This window comes from Apis cerana, linkage group LG13 (assembly GCF_029169275.1).
Source record: "Apis cerana isolate GH-2021 linkage group LG13, AcerK_1.0, whole genome shotgun sequence".
Lineage (NCBI taxonomy): Eukaryota > Metazoa > Arthropoda > Insecta > Hymenoptera > Apidae > Apis > Apis cerana.
In genome coordinates, this window is record NC_083864.1 from 10,549,652 (window position 1) to 10,572,923 (window position 23,272).

General features: G+C 28.5%; 1 protein-coding gene across 4 annotated transcripts in view; it reads right to left on the minus strand.

Annotated features, from left to right (window-relative positions):
• LOC108004054 (bumetanide-sensitive sodium-(potassium)-chloride cotransporter) overlaps positions 1 to 23,272 on the minus strand; it is a 23,944-nt gene continuing 672 nt past the window's right edge. For 2 of the 4 annotated variants that reach the window (XM_017066709.3, XM_017066708.3), the window contains exons 2-19: positions 11,775 to 11,910; positions 10,659 to 10,719; positions 8,294 to 8,549; positions 7,602 to 7,855; positions 7,332 to 7,446; positions 6,636 to 6,964; positions 6,076 to 6,307; positions 5,613 to 5,734; positions 5,259 to 5,458; positions 4,714 to 4,861; positions 4,327 to 4,568; positions 3,844 to 4,052; positions 3,503 to 3,614; positions 3,157 to 3,260; positions 2,821 to 2,935; positions 2,379 to 2,524; positions 2,135 to 2,246; positions 1 to 1,803 (exon numbers count right to left, since the gene is read on the minus strand). In XM_017066709.3, the coding sequence (XP_016922198.1) occupies positions 1,668 to 1,803; positions 2,135 to 2,246; positions 2,379 to 2,524; positions 2,821 to 2,935; positions 3,157 to 3,260; positions 3,503 to 3,614; positions 3,844 to 4,052; positions 4,327 to 4,568; positions 4,714 to 4,861; positions 5,259 to 5,458; positions 5,613 to 5,734; positions 6,076 to 6,307; positions 6,636 to 6,964; positions 7,332 to 7,446; positions 7,602 to 7,855; positions 8,294 to 8,549; positions 10,659 to 10,719; positions 11,775 to 11,875 (2,994 nt within the window). In that variant the 5' untranslated portion in view covers positions 11,876 to 11,910 and the 3' untranslated portion in view covers positions 1 to 1,667. Of the gene's footprint in view, positions 1,804 to 2,134; positions 2,247 to 2,378; positions 2,525 to 2,820; positions 2,953 to 3,156; positions 3,261 to 3,502; positions 3,615 to 3,843; positions 4,053 to 4,326; positions 4,569 to 4,713; positions 4,862 to 5,258; positions 5,459 to 5,612; positions 5,735 to 6,075; positions 6,308 to 6,635; positions 6,965 to 7,331; positions 7,447 to 7,601; positions 7,856 to 8,293; positions 8,550 to 10,658; positions 10,720 to 11,774; positions 11,911 to 18,248; positions 18,451 to 23,272 lie in introns of those variants that run through there. The other 2 variants (XM_017066707.3, XM_062084140.1) reach the window with 2 other exon arrangements.

A 23,272-nucleotide genomic window follows, 5' to 3' on the forward strand; every position in this document is an offset into this window, starting at 1 on the left:
TTTATTGTAACTAATAAAATATTTTTAATGTCACTAAATGCATTACAAAATAAATAAAATATTTTATTTAAGCTTCTTATAGATTTAATTTTAATTTTCTTTTATCTTTTTTTAAAATTATCTTTATATTTACAAATGATGCAGGATTTACAATTTCAGCAGGATTTTGTCTATGAAAAGACAAAATTTCTTTTTAAGTAAATCTCTTTCTTCCTTTTACAAGATTACATAAGAAATCATCTCTTTACAAATTTTCAAAAATTACAAAAGATTGCAATTAAATTGATATTTATATTTGAAAAATGTAATAATTTTATAAGTATTGAAAATTATTTACTTAATTATTAGTAAGATTAGAGAAAATTAATCTTCTAATAAAATTAATTTACGATAATTTATAATTAAGTCCATTTTTTAAACAATTTAAGAAATTTTATAATTAAAAATTAAAAATTATTTTAGAATAATAAAAAGAATATTTCTTATTAAAACATCAATAATAACAGTAATAACAATTAAATATTTTGCTATTAAATATTATATCATTTAAAATAAAAAAATACTTTTAAAAAAAGTACTATCATTTTCTTTAATTCTTAAAAGAATTTCAATAAAAATTCTTGTATAGTTTAATGAAAAAATATATTATTGATAAGAAATAAGAATTTCTTGTCTTCGATTATTTAAATTTAAAACTATACATTTAGTTCACTTAAAAAAATTTTTAATATTAAGAATATCATATTAAATTATTTGATTATATTAGTTATTAAGTTCAATGTGCGCTTAAAAAGTACGTTACATTTAATCAAAAAATGAAATTCTATTTTCTCTATTGTATTATCTTTTTTCAATAATATATTTCAGAATATTTGATATCGACGCATCATATAAAAATCATTCATTACTATCTAAATAAAACTTCTCTTTAAAATTTAATACAATTTCATAGCTTGTATCGTATATTTCTTTGTTAATGTGTCCTATATGAATAAGTATCAAAGTTACAGAACTAAAAACTATCGGTAGTCCCTTATACTGTTGTCTTTCATATCTACGCTAAAATAATCTCATCAGTAAGTACCACCGGGCATGGTATTGATGAATACTGTATAAAAACGAAAACAGATCATTAGTATCTATATAATTTTTGGCATGAATATATAGAATACTGTCTGTCCGCATCAGATGTCTTTAGTAATTGTATAGACTTCCTCGATGCTATTCAAAGTAAATAAATTCATCTAGATGCTAAAATTATATTTATTGTTTACGTCAGTGTTTCCCAACCGATATATCACGACACATCAATATATCGTAAAAATGAAAATTTTATATATAAAAATATTTAACATTTACTCATATATAAATAATATTAAAAAAATGTGACAAAAAAATCCTTGTTACAATATGTAAAATATAAATGTTATTAAAATATAATATATCAATATTATAAATATTTTTATATTTAATGATATTTTTAAAACATTTTTTTTCTTTTTGAATAAATAATAAATTACAACAAATGTTATTATACGTTATTATTTTAAATAAATTAAAATTTTTATTTTAACAATTATGATGTGTCGCAAAAACTTTACTAGTTTCGAAATGTATCGCTAATCTAAAAAGATTGGAAAACACTGGTTTAAAATAATATCGGTGAACTACGAATAAAAAGTTAACACTGAAGTATGATTTCCGCGTATCAAAAGAGTCGGTGGCATATTCTTGGTTAAAGCTTCCAACCATGCCATGTACAATGGAGCGGAAACTGCACCCTTTCTTGGCATTGGTAGTGACCTACAATTAAAAAAAGAAATCTCAAAAACTATTCATTTATGTATTAATTTTTAAATATATTATTTTAATATTGTTAAAAAAAAAATTAATATCTAAAATTCAATATTTGAAAGTTACATAAAATATTTTTTTGATAGGAAAAAAGCATTATTTATTAATACATTTTATATTAAGCATTATTGATAATATATATATATATTTTGAAAAATTATATTTTCTAAAAGAAGAAAGATTAAGATTTGCAATTTTATAAGATATTATTTTTGTTGTTAAACTTTATTACGATGTAAATAATTTTATTGTTGTTCATATAAGTATTGTGCATACATACATTACAACTAAGGTAGATTGACTCGAGTTTTCCAATAGAAGTTCTCGTAGTCTGAGTTGTCTATGCGTTTTATCTTTCAAAGACTGAAGCTCAAGATTTGTTACGCAGCATTCTATAATGAAATATTGAAATAATTTTTTAAATTACGTATTTTATTAATTATCGATAAAGTTATCGATTAATCTAATCTTTTAATTTTTAGATAAAATATCTAAATTTTTAAATAAAAAATTCATTATTTTACCTGTATCAGATACATCATTTTTTCGGAAATTAGATATGAGTTTATCGAAAAAATCTAGTGTTTCTTGTTTTGGTTGAACGCTTATATCGTCTACCATTTTTAAACTGGTATATCTTATCCTGAACTTTGCCATTATTTCGGCCATTCTGAAAATTATAAAAATAACATTGATATTTATATACATTGATTGATTAGTATACTTTTATTTCGATTAGTTTTAAATTTTTCGAGTTTTTATGCTAAAGATAACATTTAAAATTTACTTTAAATTTAATTTTGATTATAATAGATATTTGTAATTATAAATAAATTCAATTTAATATTTAAAAAAAATATTTAAATAAAGAAATATATTCGATAAAAAATATTGATTTAAATAAAAAGCCTAATTTGAAATATATATTTATAATTATAAGAATTTTCTTTTTGATTTTTAACTTACTCTTTTTCCTGTGCAACAATGTCTTGTTTGTGATTGGCCAACGCAAAAATTCTCATTTTACAATGCTCCCAATTTGAGCGTGTACTAATAATGTATGGAAGAAGAATCGTTAAACCTGTAGAGTATAAATTTCTGCCACTTAAAAATGAGTACATCCTTATATAAAATGATTCATTAAGCAAATGATTCATTAAATGTTTTATAATTTATATATATTATAATTTATATATTTAAAATAAATGAGTATATCGATTAAAAATGTATATTGAAATCTTAATTGATTAATGATCTAATTGTTCGAAGATACGTATTATGAAAAAACATTTTATGAATTACCTCCATCATCGTACAGCCACCATACATCAATTGTACCATTTTTGTGCTTTCTTTGAAAAATCGCTAAGCGTTCAGGTATAGGTGGCATTACATGGCGTTTTTCCCTTAAAAATTAAATTAAATCTTGAAATATTACTCGCTTATTATATATTTTAAATAATTTTCGTCTAAAAGTTTAAGTTTAAATTTCGTGTAAAATTTAAAAGTGAATTTTTCAAAAAAGTTATTCAAATATCCATTCAATTAAAATTGTAATATTCGATTTTTCGAAAACTTCTCGTTTAAATCTTCGATATAAAATTTATTCTTTAAAAATAGGTGACAATTATAATTAATTTTAACTTACATTAGTTTCTCTATAGCGTGTTTTCGTTTCTGTTTCAAATGTTCTCGAGCACTTCCATGAGTAGGCGAATCTCTGATAATTTGTGGACCATCGATAGGCACGAATTGACTTCCTAAAATAAAATTAAAATCGTTAAACATTACTTTTCAGAATATTTTTGCAACAATAATAATAAACAAAAATGCAAAAATGATTTACTTGTAAATTATAAATTGTAATTATTTCTTACTTTTCTTACTATACTAATTATTTATAATACAAATTTATCCTTAATAAAATTACTATTTTAAGCTCTTCTTTCTCAAAAACTGCAAGTAAACATAAAATATTATTATAAATACCCATTGTTGGCACGCTTTGCACTCTTGGAATTTGGCTGGACATTGACAAATTGCTGTCCACGTGCATCAAAGTGTTTCCCGTTAAATCGTAGCTACTTTGCGCTAAGACACCGTGTTCATCATCGCCGTTCGCGGTCGCAACTTCACAACAATCCAAACCCTCCGCAATTCGCAACATGGCTACCGCCAATTTTTGATCGAACGCATTGCTAACGTAAACAATATAAAATTTCATTAAACAATATTTAACGAATGTCGATCATATTCATATTTCTAATCTGTATGAAAATTTAATTATCCCCGTCGTTGTGAAAATTTTCAATCAAACTAAACGATGCAGAGTGATTCAGAAATATATATAAATATACGAATACGCATAAATAAACATGTATTTGTTGTATCCTTTAGAATCGATGATTCAAACATGTGCCACGAATTTCTCAATCACTCTGTTTTAATTTCCGACAAATTCGAGAAACTTACTGAAGCACATTGAAATATTCCTGAAGATCTTTGTGATTGCACGTTGACCAGTGCGTTTTATAACCCATCAAAACAACGTTCGGCGCCAATTTTCCGACACCTGTTGCCTGCATCAAAGCCGATGCACCCCGTTCGAAACTCAAATCCTCCACCACATGATAGAAAGATTTTATACGCTGTTGATGCAACCACGCGTAACCGTTTCTCAGCCGCATTGATCGCAAACGATACGATAAACGAGTCTGTTAATAAAAATATTTACATAAATTGTTATCGAGTTTCAAGGCCCAAAGAATAAAATGATTAACGAGAACTTGAAACGATTAGTATTTCTATGAAAGCAACGAAGGGACAGAGGAACGAATTTGATTATTTTATATCGCATACCGGGCATATTTCACCGCAAATCAACAGCGAGTGATTTTTCGTGATGAGATTTGCCAGATGCAATAACGCTGGCCTGGCGCCAGGAGCTCCGCTCAATGCCAAAATTTGAGGAGCATAATTTTTTACATGCTCGTCGATCGAATTCAACCTGTAAAATATAACTTCATTGAAAACGTATGTTGTTTCATGAATGAGTCAAAGATGGAAGTTTAAATTAGATAGAATTAGTAAAAAAAGAAGAAAATGGATTTAAAATTTTCAGATTAATAAAAATTTCTTGCAAGTAATTTGACTCTTGACTTAATTTCATGATTCAATTAATTTATAAATATAACATTTTGTATGGAAATATTTTGTTCAACCTTTATATTTCTTAAATATTAAATAATCATCCTGAATATATTGTCATTAGTTCTAATGATTAACACTAAAAAAATTAGTTGACGAATAAAATTAAAATAAGAACGGATTATTAAGATTATCAATTAAAATAAGAAATTGAAAAAGCGAAAGAGAAAGTAATTGAATTACAGTTATGCCTTTACCGATAAACAATAGAAAGTGCAGTTTTGTACGTTTGGGCTTGCGTACTGCTACCCCAATTCACATCTGGTTTCCGATACACAACTATCAAATATAACGCAAAAATAATGACAAACGTGATGAGCGATGTCACCCAGTCGATAAGAAACATTATGGCAACGCAGGTAATGAAACCTGACAGGGACAGCCAAGTGTTGTAAAACTGTAAACAAGAGATTTTTTATTTCAATCATTTTAACAATTCTTTTTTATCGTTACTAATTATTTAACACATATGTAATTGTCATACGTTCTTTAAATAACGATAAAAATTTGAATAGAAATCAAATTTCATTCTTTTCTATTTTATTACTTACTCTGAAGGTAGGACGCCATCCAAGTGGTCGAATAAGCGCTGCATGGAAAGTGCAGAAATTAATCAAAGCGTATGACGCCAGATAAAAGTTTGAGATTAAAGGTGCGACCACATTTAAGTTTGCTGAAAAAAAGAGTATTTATTATACGCAAATATTATTTGACGATTTGAATTAATTTAATATAATGCGTAGAAAAAAATTTTTATATTTAACAACTTAGTGCACGAAAACTCATTGATTGAAAATTACACTCTTTTGAAATATACTCTTTTCTATTGATTCTGATAGATAATTATGTTTCAAAAAATTAAAGAAAAATAAAAGAATTGTAAAAAGAAATTATTATATATAATTCATTTAAACGTTAATTCTTAAATATTTTATTTTGATTATTTTGTATTACGTGTATTATTATAAATTCATTCATTTTTATTCGAAAAAAATCATTCAATTTTGTTTATACCTATTAAAAGAAACAACGTTGCAACAATGAACGTGAGTACGTATCCACGATAAGGTTCACCATGTTTTCCATAACCTTTGCTGAAATAAATCAAGCCGGGATAAATTCTGTCTTGTCCCAGCGCTTGTATCAATCGTGGTACCGATAACAAATTTGTCAGAGCTGTGGAAAGTGTCGCAGCAAAGCAGCCGGCATAGATAAATGGACCCCACACTGACATAAGTTGCATCACCTACGTGGTAGAAAAACGCAACGAGATCTAACAATTTATTAAGAATATATAAAATAAAAAGCTGTATCGTATAAAAACTATAATAACAATAAATAAACGAATTTATAAAAATTTATATACTTTCAAACACTACGTTCGATAAAAATAAGTATATAAAATTGTATCAATTATATTATATATTTTCAAATATTTATTTGCAATGTACAAATAGCGGAAAATATATTAAATTAAATAGAAATATTAAAAATTAGAAGAGCAAATATCAATATTTGCCTTTCATATCGATAAATTTATACATATATATTATCAATCATGTACCATACCATACCGTGTAACTGTTGTGCAATCCAAAACTGCAGTTGACATTCGGTATGCAATCTATAATGGTACTATTCATAACAAAGCCACTGGCATCCCTGAGTGCGGCGCCACCCGCAAAGAAAACAAAAGTGACATAGCTCAGCATCGAAATTAGCAACGCGAGAAGAGTTCCAATCGGGATGCTACTCGCTGGATCCTTTAAATCGCCAGAGATGTTGGCGCCAGCTTGAATCCCGGTCACGGATGGAAAGAAAATGGCGAACACGGAGAAGAACGTTTGGTTGCTGTTCTCGGAGAACCGATAATTCGGCCCTAAGTTCTTCATGAAAACTTCAGCTTTATGGATTTAAAAAAAAATATAATTCGTTTAAAAATATTATATGGAGGGATAGATAGGAATTATTGTATTAATCAATATACAGATTTATATTAACGGAACTATATATAAATAATTATTTATTCTTAATTATATTTGAAGGTAGAAAGTATTTCAATTTTTCGACTCATTAATTATCGAATAAACCTTTTCAAGTATCGAATAATAAAGTTCGATAGGAATCGATTAAGAATTTACTACCAATTCTTTTTTTCAAATAACAAATTACATATAAATATACTCAGACGCAATTTTATTAAAACTATTTTATTAAAAATATTTTATAGAGATCAGATTTTTTATGTAACCTATATAAATTTAACTTACAAGAGAATCCAATAAATCCTTGTGCTTTTTGTTCTGTATTGTGGGGCCCAATGATAGTGCCGATCAGAAAGTCGAAAATAGCTGCAACAATGATGGCTATAAGGAAATTTTGAGCCTGAAAGAAATGAGCTTAAATCAAAAAAAAAAAATAATTTACAATTTCAAATTCTGCTATCATGCGGAATTTTTAATTTTCATCAAGAAAGACTTAATTCGTATCAATTAATTAATTTTCTTATCATAAATGAAATATATACACAAAATAAATACCTTCGACTCCCACTCCATACCAATCGCACAGATCAATATCATGACGATCAACGCGATTATTCCGACGATTCGAACGTCGTTCACTCCATTGTCGATGATTTTTAGATTATTTTCCCGCAACAGATCGTTCAGGGAGTCGCAGAAGCCAATGGTATTCATAGATGCCGAAACAGCGTTTGCAAATGCGAACACGATCCCCACCGAGGCTCCAAATTCCGCTCCAAGGGTGCGTGATATGATAAAATATATACCACCTATAGAAATCACAATTTATATAATTCATACAATTGCATTACATTCGATTTTACTCGATCCAATAATTATTTATTTTATATTATAAAAAGAAATAAAATCTTACGAAGGAAAGAAGTCAAAATTAAATAAATCGAAATTATTTTAATTATTTAAATTCTTCTATTTTCAAAAACAACAAAAACTTTCTTTCCTTTGGATAATCTGTAAGATAAAAGTGAATAGGATTTGACACGGTTAAATTCAAGGAGCTCTTCGTAAGCTCTTTTCCACGAAAAAGCAATTATCAACGTTCGATTCCGGTTGTATAGATGGCTACTGCACACGATGACAAAGCACACACGACGCCACTCCTTGGAAAAAAAAAAAAAAAAAGAAAGAAAGAAAGAAAGAAAAGAAGGAGAGAAGAAGACAGAAAGGACGGGGGTCCCGTAACACACCTCCCTTTACTTCCCCATTAGTACTAATTGCGCTGAGGCTAAGCGTCGTGATGACGCAGACTGCCGCCGATATTCCGATAATAATGATGCTCTGTAGTATGCCCGCCTGTGCCACCACCCACGACAATCGTAGGAATAGCATTACACCCCATATATTGAGCAGACACGGTATGAGAACACCTTGGATCCATCCTAGCTTTATCCCCGTGTGTCCTTGCTGCGATACTCCGACTTGGCCAGCCTCTATGTTCGGGTCCTGAAATTGCAAAAGTTTATTTTTATCTTTTTCCTCTTCCCCTTTTCGTGCGTTTTTTTTTTGTATTGTATTTCTGTCGTCACTTATCCCTTTCTGAAAGATCATCAAGAAGAATTAATTTATTTTCGTTGGTTAATTTTATAATAATTTATATTTGTTTGTTGATCGTAGGTGTGTTGTGTGTCTTGACTGTCTTGGAATCAAAAATTAATAATTAGATTATTATTATTTTTTTTTTTTATTAACGATAAACGCTGAATTTCAAAATTCTCGATACTTTTTCTAATTTTCCTCGCAGCTGGTATTTACTGCTGTGTAAACTTAATATACTGTCATCCTGCGCAACTCTCGTTATGAGTTCGATCGTCCTTGTCGAGGGAGGAGACTCCTGCGGGTCTCATTTGACTCTACGAGCTTTACGACTTGATTAATTTATCACTTCTAATGCTATATTTATTTCGTTTATCAAAAGCGATGAATAAATTTTGAATACCTTTATATTCTTTTATCTATATTACTTCACTCTATAATTCTTATTGACCTTCAATAATTAAAATTCAAATTTTATATATTCTATTATTATCAAACGTATCAAATGTAATCAAAATGTAATTTAACAAATTTTTCGTCCTATACGTGTTCGATCCTTCGATCTGAGAAACGTAATATATATTTTGATACGTACGACTGTTTTTTAGAATAAAATGGAGAAACAAAATCGGAAAGACAGTCGATAAAATGAAGGATCGTACGTCATTTTCAAATAAAAATGTTATCTACGTAGAAAATAAAAAAATTAATAATTTATAATTTTATAATCAATACTTGATTCTAAAGAAAGTGACACGATCGAAATCACGAAATTTCTGTTCATACGATGAAAATTAAACGGCTAATATACAATGAAACTAGAAATAGAAAATGTAAACCAATTATCGAACATATACAACGCATACATAGGGAAAAGAAACGTGGGATTTGAGATTTTAAAGAAGAAAATTCAACATTATCGGGATCAAACTGATAATGAGTCATCGTTGAAAAATAATCGATTTCAAAAAAGAATTGCGCATATCTGTGTTAACATTATTGCTATATTTGCATTTCTAATTCCTAACATTTATTGCACGATTCATTCGCACATTTCCTAATGGAATAAATGACCTATATTACTTCCGACAATATCAAAATACGATGCTGGCCGCACGATTTCGTTTTACTTCTGCATATTGCGTCGAACTGTTTTCTGTGATAATATTTGATGCGATCTAATAATGATGATGTGTGTGCGATTCTAATATAGTAGAGGTAGTTGAATTATGGGATATACGTATTTTGTAATAATTCAAAGAAAAGAATAAATCTTAAAATAGAATAATACAAAGGAGGCATATATAATAAAAGAAAAATTGTGATATAAGAATAATGCAACGTGTGAAATGTGGTTCATGATAAATAAATAAGTGATTTGAGAATGTTGAAACTTTTTATTTTCAAATGACGAAGGAATAAGTGCTAACTGATTAATGATGATTTTAATGAAATTCAAAAAAATCATTTCACATTTTTGTTTACTTTATTCTTGTTAGTTTCCTCTAGATCGTAAACTAAATCGTTATAAATATCTGTTGGGAAGAAGCAAACTTTTTATCGTAACAGTAATATCAGACATTTAATTGCACAGCATGATTCTAACGAAAATGAACGACTTTCGTTGTGAGATATTGTAACACCGTAATCGTATAAGGTTATGAAACGAAAGACTTTTAAAATAGACCGCACTTGTTGAATTAAAGAATCTTAGTAACTACTTGAAAGTAAAAAAAAAAATAAATAAATAAATAAATAAAAAGTTAAAAGTAAAATTTTTCTAAAATTTTTTCAAACAGAAATCGTACGACGATCTTAATTGCAATCGTACTTACTTATTCGTATTTTAACGAGACACGTTTTCGTCCAATCCAATTTTTTCTTCGATCTATTCTAAATGACAATTTTATCAAAGCCGACCCATAGTGGTTGAGCAATTACAGAGCACTTTCCAATGCATTCGATGATATTACAAACAAGGGTATTACGAAGAATGTTCACAGGGTGTGGCAATCTTACCTTTATAAGATTTCCTTCGTGCAGGGTGCTCAACGATGGCCTCTTAGCACGACGACTCAATCTACAAGTAAAAATGTTTTTGTATAACTTTCTATAATGGTGTTGGGCGAGTGTATGTACAGCTAATTAAATTTAGGATAAGGTCAAATGATACGTAAGATCGTTAATCATTAATACAACTTTTACGTAATTCTTTGTAATATTTTTTATAGTCTTTTATATTCATGTAATGAAATTCTTTTTTTTTTTTTTAGAAATTGTAACACATATTTATCACGTTGATTTTATTATTCGTGGAAAAATAGTTAAAATGCATATAATGTGTATGATTGATGGCTGATTTTTTAAAAAAGGTAAAATTGTTTCCTCGTTTAGAGGAAATGGATTTTTAAATACCGTTGCAAGTGAACTGGCTAATTAGATAGGAAATACGTTTCGCGCATCGATAATGAAAAATTAACCGTTTCGTGTCTTATTGATATTGATGAAATAAAATATCGGATTTTTATTAATTTTTTTCCATACAGAACAAAAATAATAATATTGAAATTTTAAAATATACGAGGTTATAATACACGAATGCAATATTTTTCGATAAATAATAGAGATTAAATTAATAAATCGTTCATCTTTTTTGCAATTACATTACGAATAAGTGGATTCGACTTGAAATTAATTTCGCATAACTCGAAATGTTATTTCGACATTTTATCGTTCATTTTTTCACAGAAATTTGTGAAAATTTATTTTTATGAATTGCGAATTGTGATTCCACGCAAAAGAAATGCATTTAAATATTATTTTTATTGTTTCAATCAATTTGTTAAACTTTTAGATTTTACTTTTTTTTCGTTAAATTTTCGTCGAGACGTTAAAATATTAAATTTCTTTATAATAAATTACAACTAACGAATAAAAATTGTAATGTATTTTTCATAAATTATATAATTTAACGTAAGATATCGTAACCTTTGAATTCATAAAGATCAATAACGAAATTAAATAACAGATAAATTTAAGTATATACAAAATTTCACATATCGAAGGAAGTTTAAAATAAAAAAAATAAAATAAAGATAATAAACGAGTGAAAGAAAATACTGCTTGTACACGAACCTGTAATGATCCAATCGTGGGACTACGTCCCATAACCCACTGACGTTCAAGGTCATTGGTGATCTCTTATTTTGACCTCCACCAATCACCTCATCATCCATAGCTTTAAGTACAAGTCAATTGCGTCTCCTTGAATCTGTAAAAAAAAAGACAAAAATACTTTTTTACTTGAAATTCCAATCTTCTCCAATCAATAATAAATGATAAATTGCATCGTACATTGTCCAATTGTACATGTAATAAAACCATACATACATTCATAAATAAGTTTATATATTTTTCATAAATTTTAATAATTTCATAAATAAATTGTTTTCTTAGAATTAGATCTCCTTTTTCATTTATATATTTTTCAGAATTTTTCTTAAAGGAATAATATCATAGGTGTTAAAATATTACCCAGAAAATGTTTCACGAAACATTCATAATATCATAGTTAATTTACACCTCCTAGTGAGTCAATGTCGCACAATGAAAGCCTCTTTTCATTTTTCACGAGTATTTTGTAACATAGATCCTTCAGAAATTCCATTGAATTTTTCGTAACAAAAAAGATGAAGAACAAAATGAAACGACGAAAAGTTTTTACACGATGGAAAACATAATCGATCTTATTTTATTTACGAATTCTACGTCTTCAAAATTCCTATGGTTTTTCTCGTCTTTAAAATGAGTCTTACGAAATGAGAGCATCTTTCCACATCGATGCTTTTGGGGACATGGAAAAATCGTGTTAACCAATCTGGACGAAGTTTAGCTCTTTTTCGACTTTTTTGAAAATTTGACAACGACACTTTGAAGTGTGCAGTCCACATCCATAATTGGATTTTGCAAAATATTGATGTGATTCTTGAAAAGGAGAAATCTAAGATTTATGACACTTTGAAAAATATATAGTTGTATATAGCAGAACTATTTATCGATTTCTTCAAAGATATTTGTTTCTCTGTTTTCCATAAATCGTGCTTAATTGATACAATTTTTCACGAATATCAATCTTTAAAATTCATTCTTTCGTTTGTTAAACCAAATCGATTATAATGTTGAATTGCAAGAAGGAGATATATAAAATGATTCGTTATATGTTCGTGTCGCGTGGCTTCGCAGAAACATTTCAATTTTCCGTTCCCGTGAAGACTGATAAATTTGTCATCGCGAAGATTTCTCGTGACAATTTGCCAAATATTTTAGATTTCTCGCAGCTAATCATATTTTCATCACTGACACGCATTCGATTACGATTTTCCGTGCTTCCTGGTAAAGCGGCAGATCTTTTATTAGATCCGTGACGACTGTCCATCTTTGTTAACACCGCGTTAAATTAACTTTAACTCGAATCCTTTTATTACACATTTCATATCGTATATTTTCTTTTCCTTTTTTTCCTTTTATTACTTAACTTCATTGTATCCCACGTTTCGCCATTTTTACTCGTTATTATTCACATCTCTTCCTCTTCAAAATAATGAAAGGGATAAAGAGATAAAAAAAAAGAAATACCGAGAACGTACCCACTGTTTGTTGTTTATCGCCTCATCTTCATAACCTTCGCGTATTTTTGAAGATCGCTAAGCCGAAGGGGAAAAGACGGGATGCATGCGCGCGGGTGTGAGGTCGACGGAAAAATAGATTTTCGAAGAAAGCCGGGTCGAAGCTGCTTTCGAAAGTTTCGTGCGAAAGTCTCTCGAACGATACTCGCGAAATTTTTCTTCTTTTTTTCCATTTTGCACGATCCCAATATTTTGGAATCGGAAGTGCAAATTGTTGGCCTGTTCTGGGTTAATATGGGGATAATAAAGCGAGCGTAGGATTTAATATTACGCGCTTAAGATATTCGTAGAACACTAGAGTCGATTCGAAAGGGCAAAGCAAACACAAAAGTTGTATACGAAAATATCGGTTAAGATTTATCTGTGAGATGGAGAGTGAGGCAGATTTATCTCTGGTTGAACGCTTTATGTCATTCTATTTTCAATCGCTGATTAACTTGACTAATAACTTTCGTGTATCAACATTTGTATTCGAGCTCTCAAGGATCGATTCTCCAAAAATCTTCCCTCCTTTTCCAAATATTCGTATATATATTTATGTATATATATATATGCTTTTCCAAAACACTGTATCCCGAGAAATATCCTGCAAAATTATTTGGCCCTGATCCCGGAATCCGTAACGTTTCAAGGCTGGTTAAACTTCATTCATCTCGACTCTTAAAGAGAATATTGACACCGCAAGGGAATACGCAACGATATGTGTTTTCAAGGGTTTTGTTTTCCTGGAAGATCATCGAATCTTCGGATACGTTTGGGGTATAAAAGAGGGTAGTGCAAGGGAGAGATAGCGCGAAGAAATGGTTTGCAGAGTTTATGGCAATGGCGGAGAGGGAAATTTTCTAGGATATTGTATTTGAAATTGTTTTTTTTTTTTATACAATTCTCCAATTGCATAATTTATTGAAATTTTTGTTACGAAAGTCGTGTGCACGATGTTTAAATATCATTTTAGCAAAAATATGTATACTTATTTTATTTAAAAAATACGCTACATTGAAATGCAAGCGATGAATTTAAGGAATATTATAATTTTCAAGTTTAAACATGCATTTTCCATTTTTATTCGTGCGATAACATACTGAAAATTTCCCAGCAATAATGACTTGTAATTATCACGTTAATTTAAAACTAGAAGTGTTATCATTTATAATGAATTAATTAAATGCAAATTACGTATTTTTATTATTTTTACCATATCTAAAATAAAAATTCTTGTATTCGAAAAAATTTTCAAATTGTAAAATCGAAAATAAATTTTATGATTATAATAAATTTCGATACGCGTACTCCATTATCTCTTCATTTTTCTTCATCCGATGCAAACTTAAATTTCTTACAACGTAAAAAAAAAATGACCGACAACTTTTTTTAACTTTCTACGTTTGTTTGAGCTGAATGGCAACCCATGAATATATTTAACGCCATGCATGTTTGTAAAATTTTCACGGATTACTCTTTTAATATTCTAGTATCCTTCGATTGTTTACAATACACTATTATGTTTGCTATTAATTCCTGCCAGTTAAAATATTTAATCTTTAACTGCAACGTTTCGTACAATTTTGATACTTTGATATGTTCAGTCGGCACCTTTTATATCCATCTCTATGACCGTGTAATGCGTTTCGTTGCAATGCCAAGGAAAATAAATATTCGAGACATTTTTGATGTCAACTTTTAGCCTAGCTATTTGAAATTTTTGAAATATTTTTGAAATATTTGTCCTTGCCCATAACCACGAAATATGAATATGCATGGAGAATAAAATTAAAACTACGATTTGTGTGTAATTAATCGCATTTCCAGGCATCGTTCTATTTATCTCTTAAATTGTCACATTCTACGTTAAAATATTGTGCAAATATTTTACTTCGCGAAATATCGAAATATAAGACATTTCTTTTCCTTCTAATTCTTTTCTTTCTTTCGTGATTTTCTTTTTTTTTATATATATATAGATTTATAGATTTTATGACGAAGGTTTGATTTGAGACTTAATGTTATCTCATTGGCTTTGTTTACAATAATAATAATAATAATGATAATTTATATGATAAATCTGCAAGTTCTAAAGAAAAATCACATAATATTCAGAGTATAAATAAATACTGTTCGATAAATTCATAAATAATTCATCGTTCTTAAGCAAGATTTGCAATTAAACCAAATTATATATATTTTTTCCTCGTAATTTTCCATTGATTTTGCGTTATAACGTATACAGTTTTAACTTTGATTTATTAATTTATTATAAAAGCATCGTTTATTATTTGTTAATTGTTAAGACTTTAATCTTTATTATTTACTATAATTATGCAATCAATTATGTAATTATTAATTTTTAAAGTTTCAAAATTTCTTTTCGTCAATCGCATAATTAATAATTGCTTAATCAGTTTTAATTAAATGGATTTTGGCTTTAGGTTATAATGTAAATATATATGATAAATTATAAAATTATTACATCTATTAATTCTCGTATGACAAGTTTTTTTTAATGATGAATCGATATTTGATGCAAAGTTCGATAAAATTTTTCTGTCTCTTTCTCTCTCTCTCTCAATTTTAATAAAATTCCCATTTTTTCTATTATTATTTCTGTAATTGAATAATAATAAATACAGATGTCAGTCTTCGAACAACGAGCCAAATAAAAAGAAGGAAGAAATATTGATCAAGAATCATCATTCTTGATAGGTAAAATTGATAAAGATTATAATGAGATAAAATTATGTAAACTAAAAAATCTTACAAAAACGGCACCAAATAAAAATATATATTTCAAACAATTCGAATAAATCTTAACATTTTAAATAGTCGATTTAAATACAAAATTTTTCATATCTAAATAAAAAAAATATTATTATTAGATTAATATGTATAAAATTTGAATTAAGAATATCACCAATAATATTTTCTTGAACATCGAATTTTTTGAAAGAAATTTTATAGGATTAAAACGTCGATTATAGAATCGTAGGGTTTTCATTCGATGGCATAATTCTGCATTTAGCAACAGATGGATAACAATTTATGTTAAAAAATTGTTGATTACGTTCTTCGTACGAATATACTCGGCCTTGTATACATTTTATACTGACACGTTTGAGAGCTTATAGTGGGATCAATCAGAGATCGAGTCCTGGTTAAGAGTGCACGTCTGCAGCCCAACTTCAAAGTTGTGTTTTCACGCACGAAAACGTCATACGATAAGAATTAATGTTACGATGTTCATTTATTTTTCTTTAGAAAATATTCTATTTCCATTTCATTCCCATAATATTTCTTTTATTATAATCACATTTATGTATCATCGTTTAAAAATACTTTGTTTGGTTCGAATATTTAGAAAATTTTGAAGAAGCAATCGATGAATTTCGTTAAATTTTTATTTTTATATTTTTTTCTTCATTTCTAAATGTATTCCTTTAATGAAATATTTTATCTGTGATATAAATTACACTTATATTTTTATGGTTTTATATAACAAAAGATTGTATTAAATTATAGAAGCAAATGAAGAAAATTAAAATTTTTTGTGATTATTTCTCAATAATAAAAGGAAATTGTGCTCTTTTAGATTAAACGTTTAAAAATTGGATCGTTGTTATTACCAGTCTCTTTTTTTCTCCTTAATTTTAATGGTCAACGCAAATTTGAATTGAATTTAAATTGATTGAAACATTATAAAAGAAGAAAAGAAAAAAGAAACTTAGAAATGTAAAATATGTAAGGAATAAATTCACCTTGTAACAGAATACAGAATATTGACTACAATCAAACAGAATGAAGTTCAAATTAGCAACGCAAATTTGTCTTGTTTTATGTTAAGAATATATAAAACCGTGGACCTTCGCTGTGAAAGTAATCGAAAATCAAATTTTGCACAATAACGTAATGTAGATAATTCGAAACAAGATAAATTAAAGTTATTAAAATAAAATTAATAATGATATTCGAAACAAATAAATGTTTACAATTGCAATAGAAATAAAAAAAGATTATAAGATTACATAGAATAATTTGCAATATAAGTAACATTCCAATTGTCAATCAAATCTTAAAGTAAACGCAAAAACAAATTTTTAAAATTCTAAGTTTGCAATTTCCAATAATTTTATTCTCAAAAATCATCCATCGATTCATCGATCGTGCAAAATCATAATGCATGAAATGCATCCCTCTAAGATTTCTTCGCGCAATCAATAATTAAAAAAGTTAAATGTACAAAAAAGAAAAGAAAAATTAGATATATAAATAAAATATTTTTAAAGTCACTTAAATTTTGTACAAATACTGTAAAATTATCACCTAATATTAATACATTATTAGAAACATTTACAATCATGAAATTCCGTTAAATCGAGATTTATCTTTTCTAATTCGATCATCAAATTTAATAAATCAATGTTTACCAACACATAAGCTCACTCGAATTATTTACTTTAAAAAATATGGCAAATATTTTTAATAGATTACATAACATAGTTGCATTTATATTTCTTTTTACACAGAAATATCTTATATTTAACTGCTTCAATTTACTGTAATTTCTAAGTTTATAATTTCGAAAGTAAGTTTACACTCTCAAGTCGAACGTATGATAAACAGTGACGTCTGACGTTCCATTAGAAATTATTTATCTTATCGGAATCGGAAACCGGTAAAATTATTGTAACTTCTTCACCGATAAAAAGAAAGAAAGAGAAAGAAAAAAAAAAAGAAATACAAACAAATACTTTTCCAAAATGCAATCACGATTAACATTAAGAAAAATATATACATATACTAAAAAAAAGAATCACGAAATAGAAAGATAAAATGAAACGGTTAAATAAAAAAATAAAAGAAATATATACGTGTATATTGGAAAAGAAAACACGAAGAAATTGGTTGGAAAGAAGACGGGATTGACACTCACGGGATGCCGCCGATCGAGAACGGGATGGCCTGGTGGGAACGCGATCCACCCGTGATTCACGGATCGCACGCGATCCACGAGGAACGATCAGCGTGGATCCAGCGCGTAGAGCCACTGAACACACCGTGTAACATTCGTATCCCTCGAGCCGGGCCGACATTAAACAAGGAAGCATGCGTCGTGCTTCCCTTTCCATAAAACTGTTTCAAACACACGCGTGCATACCCACTTAAATACACACGCGCGCGCGCACACCCGCCACCACTGTAACACGTCATCTGGTTTGTTCGGCTTCCACTTCGAGTTCTCCGCGTATTCTCGAGGAATAACGCGCTACAGTGGAGGAGAGATGGTCGTTGGATTTATCGGCGTGAGTCAAAGACCCGGAGGAAGGATCGATCTGAATAAATGTCCGTTTCACCATGACTTTTTCACGATATCGTTTTACCTCTTCTCTCTCTCTCTCTCTCAAAGTTTTGTTTCGTTACTTCGTTACACGCATTGAACGGGAGAAGGTTGAAGAGAACGTATCTTATCTCTCATGTTTTTCTCGTTACATGTGCGAATCGTTCGAGGTTAAAGGATAAATGACTTTGGTAATTGGAGCCTTGAGACGCTGCGAGCATAACTTGACCTAAACCTACTTAACCGAACACGGAAAGTGTTCGGATAGCGTGTCGCGAAGGAGATTCGATTAACCTGAAAATTTTGAATTTCGTGCGAATTTTTTATAATTGAGCGATAAAGAGAGAGAAAATTCTAACAATTTTTTTTCTTTGCAGATTTCATATACGTTCGTGGAGTGTGCGTAATATGCAATAGGTCTAACGATGAAATAAATAAATTGTCAAAAATAAATTAGAAAAATATTAAAATCAGCAAAGACAATTATCTCGATCGATTTGCCAGCCAACGTATCGATGCGAAGGGAATGGAAAAAAGGATTTTCGAGGGGATGGAAAGACGAGGATTGGTCGTGTGTTGGATCAAGGACAAGCGGAAGGGATGAAAGTGGACGGTCAGGATTTGATTTAGCAGGGAAGAGGGTTTAGCTGGGGTTGTTTGGGAATTTCGGAATGATCGACGTTTTCTGGGGAGGTGGAAATTGAAGTATCTTCGTCGACCAAACACTGCCCTCTGCGCTTTTTTTCTTTCTCCTTTTTCTCGTTTTTCTTTCTAGGATTGATATACGGATAAGGTATTCTGAGAAATTTTTTTTTGGCAATAATTTTTCGAAGCGCGTGAAATTTTTATTTCAAATTGCACGTTGAAATTAACACTTGTTTGTAACCAAGTTTTTATAACTTATATCGTGTAAATACGCATTGCTAATCGCTCGGTATAATAATTTAATGGGAATTTTAAATGGAAAATTTGAAAAGTTATCGAAGTTTATTCGAAGAAAAAAAATGTTGTGATTCTGTTCATATTAAAAGTATAAAAATTGTTAAAAAGATATTGATCGGATCTCGAAGGTCGATGGACTGTTTAAGTTTGCTCAAAAATATTCCGGTGACGGATAGGAAGCGTGCGGGTCGACGCGAAGAAAGAGGCACTTTCTGAGAATGATAGGGTGATCCAGATTTGAGAAAGTATTTATTTCATTAATTTTTCCCCAAATTTATCGAATATTTTTTATTTTTTACCTATGAATCGTCTTGACCTCGTTAAAATTATATCACTAAACTTTTTTTCGAACAGAGAATAAAATTAATTTTCGTTTCCGATTATATCATTTTTTATTTATGAAAAATTCTTAAAATATCATTGTAAATGTATTTTGATATTTTCAATCTGACATCTGTAATTCCATTTATAATTTCGAAATGAAAGAATTTTTACAAACACAATTTTAATAATTTCGATAATTTCAATCAAAGGGAAAAATTAATTTAGAAAGTTTAATTCCAATGTAATTATTTTTACTTTAGTCTTTCAAGTCTTTCGTCATTCAAAGACTTGCAGCCAAATGACGTTTCGTAAAATTACTAAAAATATAATAACAATGTCATTAGAAATTTTAATCGACATCTTTCTTAATAATTCGGATTATAAAATTTAAAAAATCATTTCTATCATTATATCACTTGCCATCGTTTAAGTTTGGATAAATAATCAATAAATTGTAAAATACTGATATTTATTAATATCTTGTTGTCTATCTTGCATTCGTATCATAATTCTTTCTTTTCGTGAAAATAAATTTCACAGAAAAATCTGGACGAATTACCAATATCTATCCGGAAAACTTATTGCAAATTTTTTCATTCGTTATTAGCACGAGATATATGACATCTAGATTACAATTTATCACGAAGAGAATATATATATAAATTTTTGATTAAATTCTTAAAAAAAGAAGAAAATTCAGATAGCTCCCCGAATAATATCCTCTTCACTCATTAATTTGTCGAATTGGGATCAATAAATTTTTCGATACAATCCAATGAAGCATTGTAAACGCAAATTGTGTCTTAGCAGGAGACACGCCCACGCTTTTAAGACGACCTTGCGAAGATACGTTATCGAACATAGTGGAATGCGCTTATTTATCGCGATACAAGATCGATCTTATTGATTATCTTTCCACGAGTTTGTCACGTTTTCGTTACAGTTTCGTTCGTTTACATTTTTAGAATTGTTCCGTCTACTTGACCGGAAACTCTTGTTTGGATCTTACATCCGGTTTCGCGGAATCCAGTCTCCCGAATTAAGAGCGTTAAACTTCCACTGATTTATCACTTTGTATTTCGCGGTGTATCTGATAACGATGTATACTTTTACTCGATAAAATTCAATTTGCATCCTGATATGATTTTAATATTTTTTATTCCATAATCCATCGCGTTACGTTATTTTATGACAATGGAATATCGATCGTTATCTGCTGATAACGATCTACTGATAATCGAGATGATCGTCTCGATAATTCATTCTCTACTCTGATAAATATAATTAAATTCTTATTTTGATATATACCGTGTTACATTTAAATATGAATTTAAATATCGAAAAGGAAAAATTTAGATTTATCTATAGTGCAATTAAAATATATTTCTTATTTAACAGATTTAAATAAAAATTAACAAATTGAAGAAATTGTTTAAATTATATGGAGTAATGTAAAATTGCAGAACGAAAGATTTTAAATTAGAACACGAAACTCTTTTAAATTACGACACGAAACACTTTAGTGATCTCACGACCTCACCCTCTGCAATTTTCTATGCGAGTGTTTATCTTTGTTACTCGTGTTATCGTTCCTCGTTATCCTTCTCGTCACAACAATTCACGTGGCAACGTACATTCACTCATAGGAGTCATACAAAATGAATTTTATTGCTTAATAGCAAATCAATATACATACATGATACGTGTATAAAGAATCGTTTATATTTTAATGAGAATTAACAATTTTTCACGATACGAATGACCAACTTTGACTTTCATTTAATGAGTTTAACAACATCGTTTTGTATCATTTTTATAACGACAGATGCATTGATTTAATCTCGAGATTTTTTCTTATTATTATCTCAAATTAATTCTAATAAAATTATTTTTAAATTTTTATTTTATAAAAATTATAATATTGATAAGTAGATACAGAATTAAACATTTTTTTTTTCACGAGAATTAATTTCTACGAGGCAAGATAATATCTTTTTTATAACCGTTCTATTATTTAGTGCAGATATATGTTAACGTAAAGAGTATGCTTATGCATATTATGAGATAAGAAGCAAGGATTCTTCATTTTGAAATTAATATTGATTTGATGTCTGTCAAAACAGCAGAAATATGTCCCATTCAAACGAGCTATTTTTATCTTTAAATTATATCCAATTATAAAATATATTGTATTTTGTTTCGTTTTCCATTTATGAGAATTGTAAAATAATTATTGCTTGAAAAAAAATATATTGTAATTGTAAAATAATAGTATAGTTGTAACAAACGAAGAACGATTCATATCTTACAGTATACAGTATGTATGCATCTGTCGTAACAATTATCTCATAATATATTAGTCATATATTGATCATGTATTAGTAAATTATTTAAATTCTTCTATTGTAAATAAAATAATTATATTTAATTTCGTTAAACAACTTAATAATCGTATCATACATCATTACAGATTATTATCAATAATAATTCTATTATTATTCAATTTTACTTCGATATACAAAGAAAAATCTGTTTCTTCATCTTTCCAACAATTTAATCAAATAATTCCATTCATAAGATATATTTTAAAATATGCCTTTAAAAAGTGATTTTTACAGCAACGAACAATATTCATCGGACAAACTCTATTCGCTTTACATACGATAACACGTTCTAGCGTGGCTCGCTAGAAGAAAGGAAATAACCGAATATTTCCGGTCAGAACCGATTTCTGCGCCAAGATGCAACATGCTGATAATTCATTTTTCCTTCTTCTTTTTCTTTTGATTAGCGAGTGATTCTCAAGTCGTGACTTCATCACTTAAATCGTTAATAAAGATGTTTATGATGTCTGCAATTCTTAACTTCCTTAAAGATATTACTAGGAATGAGAATAAATTGAGGAAATGCCCAGATATAGCCAAATATGTTGTTTGGAATTATTAGATATTATCGGGTGTTGTTCACACGACGAAAACAGATAGGGTTGAAGTGTGACGCAACAATACTTGGAATTAATTTTTAAATTTTTCCAATTAAATTTTTTCTCTTATTCTCGGAATTAATTATTCGATTCTTTGAAAAATATATAAAAATATCATTTTCAGATTTTTATATCATAAGACGGATCAAAATAATGGAACAATGTTATCACGATTAGTCGAGACAATAGATAAAATAAAAATTTCCGTTGGGAAATATTTCATTATTATTATTTTATTCCAATTTAAGTATTTGTAAATAATCTATGTTTACACGAGATAACGATAGAAATCAATGGATCTTTATTTTGCTGTAAATCTATTTACAAATTGTTTTCTCTCCAAGTATGCTCGAACACGGTAAATAAACGA